At 43.1% G+C, this 13,029-nt stretch overlaps 1 protein-coding gene across 1 annotated transcript in view; it reads left to right on the plus strand.

The window, feature by feature from the left end:
• The window catches only part of ACAP2 (ArfGAP with coiled-coil, ankyrin repeat and PH domains 2), a 121,157-nt gene that overhangs the window by 21,132 nt on the left and 86,996 nt on the right, over nt 1–13,029 (plus strand). Inside the window, exons 2-4 of the mRNA XM_040428326.1 lie at nt 4,001–4,058; nt 6,338–6,457; nt 9,224–9,277. Coding sequence (XP_040284260.1) covers nt 4,001–4,058; nt 6,338–6,457; nt 9,224–9,277 — 232 coding nt within the window. The remainder of the gene's footprint in view (nt 1–4,000; nt 4,059–6,337; nt 6,458–9,223; nt 9,278–13,029) is intronic.

The raw sequence follows: 13,029 nt of genomic DNA on the forward strand, positions 1-13,029 counted from the left end.
CGAATAGGGGTCACTCTTGTAGAGCAAGGGACTCTCCAGAGGGCATATGGGTAGGGGTTGTCTTTGAGACAACCCCTTTAAACGGCAACACGAATTCTGTTGTGAGGCTCACAAGAGATTGGGGTTTGTGTAGTACTCCTCCAGATAGTAGTGTCTGCCTTGTTTAGTCATGTGGGCCGTTTCCTGTTAAATCTCTATCATCCATATGCTAGTGTGGAAAATGCCTCCGTTTTACAGCGTGGGGCTGGATCTAGCCTGTTCATGTGCTCTGAAGCATTGAATTGTCTAATTACAGGCTTAGCTAAAGAGAACCAAAATAGCTCAACTGACTATAGCAAGAAAGGCTCGCGAGAATCAAAAAGCAGACGTTAGGATGGTGAGCAGCCAACTGCCATTATGTGCCTGGTCGTATGTGAGGCGGGCCCTAGATGCACACATGTTAAAGGGAACCTGTCACCGGGATTTTGGGTATAGAGCTGAGGACATGGGTTGCTAGATGGCCGCTAGCACATCCGCAATACCCAGTCCCCATAGCTCTGTGTGCTTTTATTGTGTAAAAAAACTGATTTGATACATATGCAAATTACCCTGAGATGAGTCCGAGCTTGAAAATATGACTCTTCTCCGGTCACACAAGTAAGATATGGCTCTTATGTTAATTTGCATATGTATCAAATTGTTTTTTTCTACACAATAAAAGCACAGAGAGCTATGGGGACTGGGTATTGCGGATGTGCTAGCGGCCATCTAGCAACCCATGTCCTCAGCTCTATACCCAAAATCTCGGTGACAGGTTCCCTTTAAATGTCAAAAATGTTTTCTCCATTATGGTTGCTAATGTGCATTGCCTTACTCAAAAAGTTTTTTTACTATAGTAAAATGCTGCACAAGAAAATACCATAATTAAAAGCAAGCAATTAAAGAGGTTGTCGGGCCATATATATTGATGATCTATCTTCAGGATAGGTCTCAATATCTGATCTGGTCTGACACTGGGCCCCCCGCCAATCAGCTTTTAGAAGAGGAGGCGGTGCTTCATGCAAGTGCCGTTTCCTCTTCATTCCACTGCCCGTCTTCTCGGAAGTGTATTGTAATAACAAGTACTCGCTCCGTTCACTTGAATGGAACAAGTACTTGTAATAATTACGCCGCTGCTCCACAGGATGTGATGTGTAGTGTAATTATCAGGAAGCAGGACTGATTGGCGTGGGGGGCCAGCTGTCGGACCCCTGCTGATCAGATATTGATGACATATCCTGACGATAGGTCATCAATATATATATGGCAGGACAACCCCTTTTAACAAAAAATAAATAAAACTTATGTGCCAGGGGTGTTGGCTAACTGGATACTGAACAACTAGTTTAACTACTTTTTGAGTAGTTTGCTATTACACTTCTTGTTCCCTGGCCACTAATCATGTTTGCTCTTGGAGTGGTCTGAGCGACTCAATGTCTTCATAATTTTATCCATGTCTCCTTGAGATACATCTTTATGATCCATATCCGGTAAAACATTCGCCACCCTAAAGGTGCATTTAAACTGTGCCGATGAACAGACAATTATCGGGAAGGAAGCCTTGAGATGATTGAGGTGTCTGCACCAAAGATCATTTAGCAAAACCATCGTTCATCGGATGATCTGCGGCACCTTTATATGGGCCGAGTATCTGGAACAAGATTCGTAATAACACAATTATCATTCCTGATCATCAGCCCAAAAAATTGTGCAGTGTAAAACCCGTCATAAGCCAAACTGATTCTATCTAGGCTTTCTTTGCAGTGCACTATATGGCCACACAGTGTCCCCTACTAACCTGAATGATGATCTTACCAAGAGGTAACTTACTATCATTCTCCAACCTTCTGCTTCAGAGTCTTTTTGTGACGGTTAGATTTTGATCAGAAAGTATTGAGACAGAAGAGAATTGTGGCCAGCGTATTGGGAGAGATATAATTGTATTTACCTCTTGAGAAAGCTGACGGCGAAACTCGCGCCGGGGCGTGGTGGTGGTCTGACCTGAGGCCGGACACAATTATTTGGTTGGTACTATATAGGTATCTGCCTATATACTTTGTATTATACTGCATTGCTTATTTTTCACATGTTATTTGATCTGTACTATTTATAGCCATACCATTAGGCTGTGTGTATAATACTTATTTCACGCCCCCCAAGAGGAAGCGACGGCGAATCGTACGTCGGGGTGGTCTGTCTCCTGATTGCTGGTTGGTATCCCCACAGTTGTGTCCATGTATGTGTATGTTATTAGGCTGCTCAAGAGTAATATTGTGTTGGGGACTTGTTAGCATTCCCAGTCGGGGGTGCAGGCACTTGTCTATACTACACAGTTGGGCATTGTGCCCTCTGAGATGGAGTGTTATTGATGGATGCTGGGTGGGTGTAGGATTCGGGCAGTGTTTGTTACTTAACCATGATGGTTATAATTTGTTGTTATTGCCTTTGTGTCCTTACAGGTTCAGTGTAATTGGGACACACACATTGTTTCCATATTGTCTCCTGCATAATCTGTCCCCTGTATAGTCTATAGTGTAATCATGGTATATAATAAAATTAGATATTTTAAATATGTGTGCTCTCAAATTGGTGTTTGTTAATACTTATTTATGTACTCTTGAATCTGCACTTTATAGTACCTCCCTAAAAAATACTTTCTACATTTGCACTTTATTGCATTTATCCTGCTGTTCGGTCACTACCACTGTGTTGGTGTTTTTAACCATTTTTAAAATATTTGTGTTATGTGTATGCCAATCATGTCTGCAATATATGTTGATACTATAATCCTGATGGATGTGTGATTAGCTTGTTCTTTATTATTGAACCACATATACTTCTATTGGTGTTCTATTATTGTATTCACAGCAGTTTTCTTCAAAGAATACATTAAAGAGGTTCTTTGAGACCGAGAACAAGGCCAGGCAGAGTGCAAAGGTAAAAAAAAAAAAAGACTCGCCTGTCACAAGCTCTTTGGGTCCAATACCAAGTTCCCTTCCTCACTGCTTCCGGCCCAGGTCACTGCTGAGGCCATATATTGGCTTGCAGTGTTAACATGCATATGGACAGTATGTCGCCCTTCCAGTCCTGCAGGGATCAGAAGCAGCGGAGACGGGAGCTTGGCACTGGACCCAGAGCCCTTGTGGAAAAATATATTTTTTCACTTTTTTGCACTCCGCCCAACCACCTGTTCATGAGTTACTTGTCTTGGAGAACCCCTTTAAGAATGGCATACAAGCTGAACGCAGTCTTTATAAGCTTATTCGTTACTTTTTCTGTCACATGAAAAAGCGTTGGAAAAGTCAGGCAGGGCTTCAGAGTGTAGCTATCTAGAAGAGTGTTGGGTAGAAAGGAATGGTGGTCCACCAGTAATAATGTTTCTCCTTTGCTTCCTTCCTCATCTACCAGATGTAGCACCACCATCAAGTCAATAGGTCTGAACTGCAGAACCAGACAAGGTGCACGGATGAAGATGGCCCTCCATCTGGCCAACCTGTAAATCAGAATGGCTTTTAAACTGACTGAAGCTAAATGCAGTTTCGTTGTTAATGGCTGCACGGTTTACCCCACGGCCATTAATAATTAAACTGCGTTTAGCTGCAGTCAGCTTGAGAACCCATTCTACTTGTAAGTGGTTCAGCTGCATCACACGTGCACCCTGGCTCCGGAGTGCCCACCAGGTGTGAACCCAGCCTTAAGGCAGAGTTTCTCCTGCTTGGCGTGCGCGCATCTCAGACCTGCTTTTTAGCTGTTTGAGAAGCTGATGCATGTCATGACTACAGTGATAGGTTGAGTATATGTTCGTGATGATGCAACCTACATCTATAACAGATATTTTAATGGGTTAAAACAAGGCAAAAAAGCTTCTTCCATTGGTAACCTGTCTTGAAGAATGCGTGTCCTGTTATCTAACTTATTGTTCCTATGCCTTACAGGTTGTCCTTTATTCTTATTTTAACCACATCTGATTTCATTCCTACAGAGCAGCCATAGAAGACGTAGAAGGGGATGTAGCCGAACTTGAGCAGAAGCTCGACAAGGTAAAGTGTCTTTTTATATCACTGGAACATTTGATGGAGAACTGTTCAAGTTACATGCCTCAAGATGTGCAATCCACCATCTACTGCTCGGATCCCAAATCTGTTTCGTGTTATACTGTTATATCCCAGGGTTCCAATTATTCTAATTTTTCTTAAAATCCAAGTTGAAGGAGAAGCCAGTTACTTACTCCATTACTGTTGTCACCATTGAAGTATGCTTCCCAGCATCTCTTGAGTACTAACCACCTTGGTGTTCTCGCCTTTAAAGGTTTTATCCAACTGTTTGTAACTGATGACCCATCCTCTGAATAGATTGTCAGTATCTGATCGATGGTGGTCCGACACCCGGGACCCCAGTCGATCAGCTGTTTGAGAAGGCAGCGGTGCTCACAGCGAGCGCCCTGGCCTATGATGTCAAGACCATGGGTCACATGTCCTAGTCGCAGTTCAGCCCATTCACTCAAGTGACTGGCGGTGTCGGACCCCCTTCAATCATCAACTGTTGCTCCACCTGTAGTATACCACGACCTGATTCAGAACCTCACTCAGGCGCCACATAATCCACTCGCTTGTATTAGTCTTATTTAAAAGGTTATTCATGAGGTATAGATAATACTCACTCTTTTGAAGCTTTGCTTGTATTTTTCAGTCCTTTTTATTTTTCATATAAATAAATTTGTTATAATGCATAGCAATCCTGAGTGCTGAACTGATTGCTACCCCATGCTGCGTGACGTTTCGGGGGTCACACAATCAGATGCTGATGACATACCCAGAGGATAGGTCATCAATTACAAACAGTTGGATGACCCCTTTAACATGAGAACAAAAGTATTGGGCATGTTGAAATCCAACTTGCCTGGTCCTTCTCTTTTGCAATGTATGCTAATTGTAAAGAGTCAAGAACACACACATTCTACACATACACGTTAAATAGTCGGTTCAGCTGAAGTTTATTGTGTATGGCTGGGTTTGAGGGGAGGGGTGGACCCCCTGATTGAAAGAGCAGTAAACCTCCTGAGAGCTAATATGACTAACATAACAGAAACAAGGAGGCAGAAAGTAAGATAGTCGAGCTGAACTTGCAACTCTTCAACTTTGGACTCAAGAACATTATCTTTAACTGTTCCTGCTCTATCTGTGTATATTAACAATGTGCGTGAATATTTTTCCTTTGTGAACGGTAAAGGCCCATTTAGATGCGCCTACCGAACAGGCAATTATCAGGAAGGGGTCGTTCCTTCCCGATGACTGTGTGCTCGTCAGTGGAGGTAAGGAGCTGCGTTTACATGCAGCGATCACCTTCACTGTATTGCTACTACAATTACTCATCCCCATACAGATTTATTGTTTGTGGGCAGCAGATCGCTGTTTGCGCTGCCTAGTCCTGCTGCCCAGAAACTATGATTTAATGTGCTGCATGAAAGATCATTTCACTCGGTGAACGAGCGTTTTGCTCGTTGATTGAGTGATTGGCAACACGTTTACATCAGCAGATTATCGGGAACAAGCGTTTGTTGTAGCGTTCTTTCCTGATAATGGACCCGACGATTGTGGGGTGTAAATCCACCATAAGCATTTTATATAGGAAGGATCACAGTGTTGGGGCTCATGCACACGAACATGTGCAGCCCCTGCCAGTATTGTGGCCCTCAGTCAGTGAGTCCGCAATATATGGGCACTGGCTGTGTGTGCTCCATTTCACGGATGTGGACCCATTCACTTGAATAGGTTTGCAATCCTCAAGATACGGTGCGGAGCCGTGTCACAGAGCGAAAGCCCACGGAAGCACTACAGAATGCTTTCGTGGGATTTCCGTCCCTGCCTCCGCACCTAAAAAAAAAATAGAACTTGTTCTATATTTTTATTTTTTTTGCAGTGCGGACTGAATCTTGCAGATGGCAGACCCACTTGATCGGGTCTGTCTCCGCAAACGGGGGGCACGCGGCTGGTACCCATGATACTGGTCTGCAGCATGAGCCCTCAATGACTATGTGCTGCTTCTTCTGAGTGGCGATGGAAGGTCATCAGTGACTTTTGTATGCCAAGTATGGTATCATTTATTATACGTCAAGTATTGCTCAATACTGAAATTCCAGCACTGAATAAAATTACTGGAAAAGCCTAATCTCTATGAATCTTAGACGCTGCACGCAGTCCCATTTACTGCTGGAAATGACTTTTCCAGTTCAGCTGGTGAATGCGTAGAATGAAAGTGATGACTGAGCACAGGCGGAGTGTTATCTGAGCTGATGAACATTGTACTCTCTTCCTCCCAGCTGGTGAAACTCTGCATTGGAATGATCGATGCGGGAAAGGCTTTCTGTGCTGCCAACAAACAGTTTATGAATGGAGTCCGGGACCTGGCCCAGTATTCTAGCAAGGATGAAGTGGTTGAAGTAAGCAGCATCTGCTCAAAAGAGAGAGAAGCTACACAGATCTGTCCTTCGTTCACTGTGCACATAGATAATAGACCCCCTCATACAGGAGGCGCTCTGTTCACCGTATGTGATATTGAGGACCAAGTGTTACTGTTCTTTTACGTTAAAGCCCATCTGTCAGCAGATTTGTAATTATGAAACTGGCTGACCTGTTGCATGTGCGCTTGGCAGCTGAAGGCATCTGTGTTGGTCCCATGTTCATATGTGCCCCGCATTGCTGAGAATAATGATGTTTTAATGTATGCAAATGAGGCTCTGCTATCTCTATTTATTGACTGGGCCTGGCAGTGTAAACGTCATCACGCCTGACCCTGTCAATCAAAGTGCAGAAGGTGCAGCAGTTGCAGAAAGAGCAGAGCCTTTAGGTGCAATGGCAATGCCCCCGTTGCTCCTAAAGGCTCATTTGCGTATATTAAAACATCATGCGGCAGATACGAACATGGGATCAACATAGAGGCCTTCAGCTGGCAAGCGCACATAATACAGGTCAGCCAGTTTCATAGGTACAAATCTGCTGACAGATGCCCTTTAAAACTCCCTTTAATCCAGTAATGTATAAATCCTACTGGTCAGACATTTAGGAAAAATGATTTCTCATTTTTGATCCAGATCTGACATATCTCTTCAAATCCCAGAATGGTTGGGATGTATACCTAAAAGTGATATTTCCTTCCATTACACAAAAAAAATTAAATGGTGAAATTATTGGTATTGTTCACAACATAAGAAAAAACAGTGGCACTCTGTCTGAATTGGGTGCAAGAGTAGGAACCTATATTAAAGAGAAGTCTGCACTCCAGTTGAGTTCCATGTTAGTTTTTTTTTTTAAATAAATGATCCAAACGATATGTGGCTCTTCAGTTTAAACATCTGGGACCTCTTAAACATAATTTCCACACATATCAGGAAGACATATTGAAGAAAGATAAATGGCACTATAGAAACACGGCAAAAAGCGTCCCTGTTGTGTTTCTATAGAGCTACTTACCTGTCTTCGCTTTTCACAAAGGTCACAGATGGTTGAACTGAAACGTCACATATCATTTGGATGGCCCATGGAATTCAACTGGAGCGCAGACTTCTCTTTATTATGCAATCTATTCATTGGTTGCTACATGGTCTTATATACAGATATATTGAATGTTCTGAAAGAAATGACCAGTACCGCACCTGATGGTGTCTGATGTGCATCTCATCTCTATTAAAATGAATGAGGCTGAGATGAAATGCTGCAAACAGCATGTAGACAGGTTTTTTTTAATCCTTGACAACCCTATCAAGGGAATAAATCATCGAAATAGTTTTTTCTTTTTTTTTACCAATTAAAGGGAGTCTGCCAGCAGTTTTGTTTATGCGAACTGCTGACAGACATAGGTAGGGGCCTTTAAAACCAGATGGTGAGGAATATTCCTTTTTTCTAATCAGTTTTTATTTTCTGATTGCCAATATTTAGATTTTATTTTCTATACATGATTGAGTGGCAGCGTCAGCTCTCATTTTAGAGAGATGCTCTACAGCAGCTGCATGAACCGTAGGCCACTACGGACAACAGATGTTCATTGAGGTCTATGGGAGAGTGTCCTCTGCATGCTGTGTGACCGGTGCAGAGGTCATTGAGGCATACTTAACATAATAGCTTTTAAACAATAGGTCATTACTGATGACCCATTCCTTTGAAGTCAAACTTTACTTTATCCTGCTTTTTTGTGAATACAATTACAGATTACATTTTTTTCAAGTTATGAAAGAGGTCACTTTTTTTAAATTGTGCGTTCTGGCTCAGGTAGAATATTGAGCTTAGTGTTCAGTTAATTAATGCCTTCACTTAGGCCTCTTTCACACTTGCGTTGTCCGGATCCGGCGTGTACTCCACTTGCCGGAATTACACGCCGGATCCGGAAAAACGCAAGTGTACTGAAAGCATTTGAAGACGGAACCGTCTTCCAAATGCGTTCAGTGTTACTATGGCACCCAGGACGCTATTAAAGTCCTGGTTGCCATAGTAGGAGCGGGGAGCGGTATACTTACAGTCCGTGTGACGTCAGAGTCCGTGTGACGGTATACTTACGTCCAGAGTGACGTCAGAGCGCCCCATGCGCATGGATGACGTGTCCAATGCGATCACATGATCCATGCGCTTGGGGCGCCCTGACGTCACTCTGGAGCGCCCCGGGAGCCGCACGGATGGTAAGTATGCTGCTCCCCGCTCCCCACTACACTTTACCATGGCTGCCAGGACTTTAGCGTCCCGGCAGCCATGGTAACCATTCAGAAAAAGCTAAATGTCGGCTCCGGCAATGCGCCGAAACGACGTTTAGCTTAAGGCCGGATCCGGATCAATGCCTTTCAATGGGCATTAATTCCGGATCCGGCCTTGCGGCAAGTGTTCCGGATTTTTGGCCGGAGCAAAAAGCGCAGCATGCTGCGGTATTTTCTCCGGCCAAAAAACGTTCCGTTCCGGAACTGAAGACATCCTGATGCATCCTGAACGGATTTCTCTCCATTCAGAATGCATTAGGATAATCCTGATCAGGATTCTTCCGGCATAGAGCCCCGACGACGGAACTCTATGCCGGAAGACAAGAACGCAGGTGTGAAAGAGCCCTTAAAGAGGAGATGGCTTTCATTTGGTTATCAGTGTCAGGGTGAGTTTACTTTTATATGTATATATTTTCATATTTTATTACATATTTAATGTTTTATTACATCTGTTTTCTCCCACAGAGCAGCCTGACAAAGTTTTCTGACAGTCTGCAGGAGATGATCAATTATCATAATGTAAGTCACGCTTTTAGTTTTAATATACCTTTTTTTTTTTTTTTTTTTTTTTTTTTTTTTTCCCTGGAGTGTTCCTTTAATTCCCTTTTGTAGGCTCTGACTGGGAAAATAGTAGCTCTTAAGCTGCATTCATACAAGCCAATAATCGTCCACATTATTGGGACCGACAATCTGCCCATGTAAATGTGCAACCGATCATCTGATGACCTGTCGTTTATGTAGGCACCACTCATCATAGTTTCTGGGCAGCAATCTGCTGCTCAGACACCATGAATCTGAATGAGGACGAGGGACCACAATAGCAATAGCCATCCCTCGTCCTCATACAGTGAAAGAGATCGCTGCATGTAAATGCGGGGGTCTCCTCCACTTTACGAGCAGCCAACAATCGGCTGCAGAGTTGTCCCATCGAAATCCACCTTTAGAGTCTGTTTACACAGATTTTTTAACTGGAAAAATTCACCTCAGACCGAGGCTGACCCTCTGGTTTTGCTTTTGGTGGGGCTGATCCTTGTGTGGACACCAGCTCCCCTTAATGACCATTTTCTCACCAAGAAGGCATATGTCCATTCTTGACACGGTCTGGAAAGCAAGATGAAAATCCGCTACTGCCAAACAAACTTCTTTTGACAACAATGGGAGGTGGACGCTGTGCGGGTTCCATGCACAAACTCTTCAGTGGGAACGAGCCTTTAGGGGTTTTTTTATGCTGTTTTTGAAGCCAAATCCAGGAACAGATCATAAATGAAGGACATTTATAAGGGGTAAAGTCTTTCCCTGTTTTTGTATCCAATTGGGCCCAATTGTATGGTTGCACAGATTTCATAAATAGGTTGAAAGCCTTAACATTTTCAAATAATGCTAAAAACGTTACCTGGTCAGAGAATCCCGGTTCCTTCACCACCGATCCTGTACTTGCCGCTTCTGGTCTCTGCAGGACCACATGTCGTATACATCAACAGTAACGTGCTGTTCCTGCACACGCCTCCACTGAGGCCATTGATTGGCTGATGAAGGTGATGTGCATGTATTGGACATGCTACACTTTTGGTGGGATGGGAGCTGTGGCGCTGCAACCAGAATGCTCTGATAAGGCAAGTCTTTTTTTTTTCTCCATTAAACACCTTGCCTGGCCGTTCTTTCTAAGCCTTGGACAACCACTTTTAATATTGTCTCTTAATAGTTAATAAGAATACTACTTCATCTGACAATCAAGTAAAGGTTGAGGATTTGTAGCTAGAATGGGCTATAGTGCTAAGCTCCAATCTGCATCTGTGCTTCAGAAACCTCAGACATTGTGGAAAATCCAGTCATATTGTATTAAGTGTATTGAAGGAAGTCCTTCCAGCAGATGAATTGGCCCATAGACAATACACTGAGCGCACGCTATAGGCCAAAAATGCTTGCAGATAAGGTTGAAAAAAGGTCCTTCATAGGTAGCTTGATTGTTTTATTGACAACCTAAAGCCCAATTTGTGGGAAAGTTTACATTATTGAGTTCTGCAGGAGCCGTAATGCGGCCATGATTTGCACTTCGATAATTCCAGTTTCCAGGAATTTTACCAAGCTTATCATCATGTTTGTAACTTCTAATAAAATGTCCCCATACAAAGATATAGCCAAAAGAATGTCCAAAAATGAATAAATACCAAGAAAGACCAGTTGTATAAATTAAGGGGAGGAATAAGTCCCTCCCCCATGACAGATAAAATGTGGGAGAGGAAGGTGGGACGATCATAGGTCAGTCTGGAAGGGGCAACGGGATGAATGGTACTATCCTTGAACCCCACTCTACAGGGTGGGCCATTTATATGGATACACCTTAATAAAATGGGAATGGTTGGTGATATTAACTTCCTGTTTGTGGCACATTAGTATATGTGAGGGGGGGAACTTTTCAAGATGGGTGGTGACCATGGTGGCCATTTTGAAGTCGGCCATTTTGAATCCAACTTTTGTTTTTTCAATAGGAAGAGGGTCATTTGACACATCAAACTTATTGGGAATTTCACAAGAAAAACAATGGTGTGCTTGGTTTTAACGTAACTTTATTCTTTCATGAGTTATTTACAAGTTTCTGACCACTTATAAAATGTGTTCAATGTGCTGCCCATTGTGTTGGATTGTCAATGCAACCCTTTTCTCCCACTCTTCACACACTGATAGCAACACCACAGGAGAAATGCTAGCACAGGCTTCCAGTATCCGTAGTTTCAGGTGCTGCACATCTCGTATCATCTGAAGGCAATCGTCTTTGCTGTGAAGATACGAGATGTGCAGCACCTGAAACTACGGATACTGGAAGCCTGTGCTAGCATTTCTCCTGTGGTGTTGCTATCAGTGTGTGAAGAGTGGGAGAAGAGGGTTGCATTGACAATCCAACACAATGGGCAGCACATTGAACACATTTTATAAGTGGTCAGAAACTTGTAAATAACTCATGAAAGAATAAAGTTACGTTAAAACCAAGCACACCATTGTTTTTCTTGTGAAATTCCCAATAAGTTTGATGTGTCAAATGACCCTCTTCCTATTGAAAAAACAAAAGTTGGATTCAAAATGGCCGCCATGATCACCACCCATCTTGAAAAGTTTCCCCCCTCACATATACTAATGTGCCACAAACAGGAAGTTAATATCACCAACCATTCCCATTTTATTAAGGTGTATCCATATAAATGGCCCACCCTGTAGATGCCCTATAACAGTGGTGGTGAACCTATGGCATGGGTGCTAGAGGCGGCACTCGGAGCCCTCTCTGTGGGCACCCGCACCCTGGAAAAAGTCTATGATGCACCAATATGACTTAGACTTTTCCTGCCATTCATCAGCGCAGGGCACACTATGAACAGCACAGGCAGCATACTGAATGTAGGTAGGCTATTATAGCTAAATGATAAGCTACAAGGAAGATATACTGTATTGGTATTCAGGTTACATTGCCATGTTGGCACTTTGAGAGACAGAGTGCCCAAACTGCAACCCAAAACCCACTTCTCACCCTGGTACATCATATAAACTCCATATGCACACATTGTCCTAGCTGGTTTCCCCCAAAAGGCTTCACCAGGGACCAAACAATAGGGGATAAAGAAAGACACGCTTTAAAATGAGCGCAATTCCCCCTGGATGTGGTCAGATATCACAGCATAGCCCAGTATGGATGCTGCTGAATATGGTACAGGTAACCAGGGGTCCACAATGGAGACTCTTACCATAGCCCATAGCCAATGGAAACTGGCAGAGGTCCGGTGGATTTTGCAGCTCATCCGCCCCCGTACCCTCTCTTTTTAACCCTTTTGGCTGTTTTCCCAACCTCCTGTTTACTAAAAATGCAGTTCCTCTGAAGACCAGAGTCTTGCACACTTTCATGCCCAATATCAGTGTTCACAATGTTTAATTCGCTTACATTTAAAAACTCCTCCTTATTTAGTAAAAACTATTAGGAAGTACTGATGATGGTTAGTAAGTAGAAAGCCCTAGACATTGCAGGCTATGATGTTACTGTGAACGCCTGCTTCTGCAGTACAGCTCATCATTTACTTTCTACCATTATATGTGCTGATCTGTTTACCAGAGACATGGCATTGATTAATTAGAGTATTGTTTGCTGGGCTAATTCCTGAATTCACTTGATAATGCATAAGGAAAAGGATATCCTCCTTGGAAGCAGAGAGAAGGAAGCTGATCTATGTGCTGCTAGTTGATGGATCTTGTACATAGGTGCAAGCTTTGTTATATCATGCAGCATT

Source organism: Bufo bufo, chromosome 4, assembly GCF_905171765.1.
Source record: "Bufo bufo chromosome 4, aBufBuf1.1, whole genome shotgun sequence".
Taxonomy (NCBI): domain Eukaryota; kingdom Metazoa; phylum Chordata; class Amphibia; order Anura; family Bufonidae; genus Bufo; species Bufo bufo.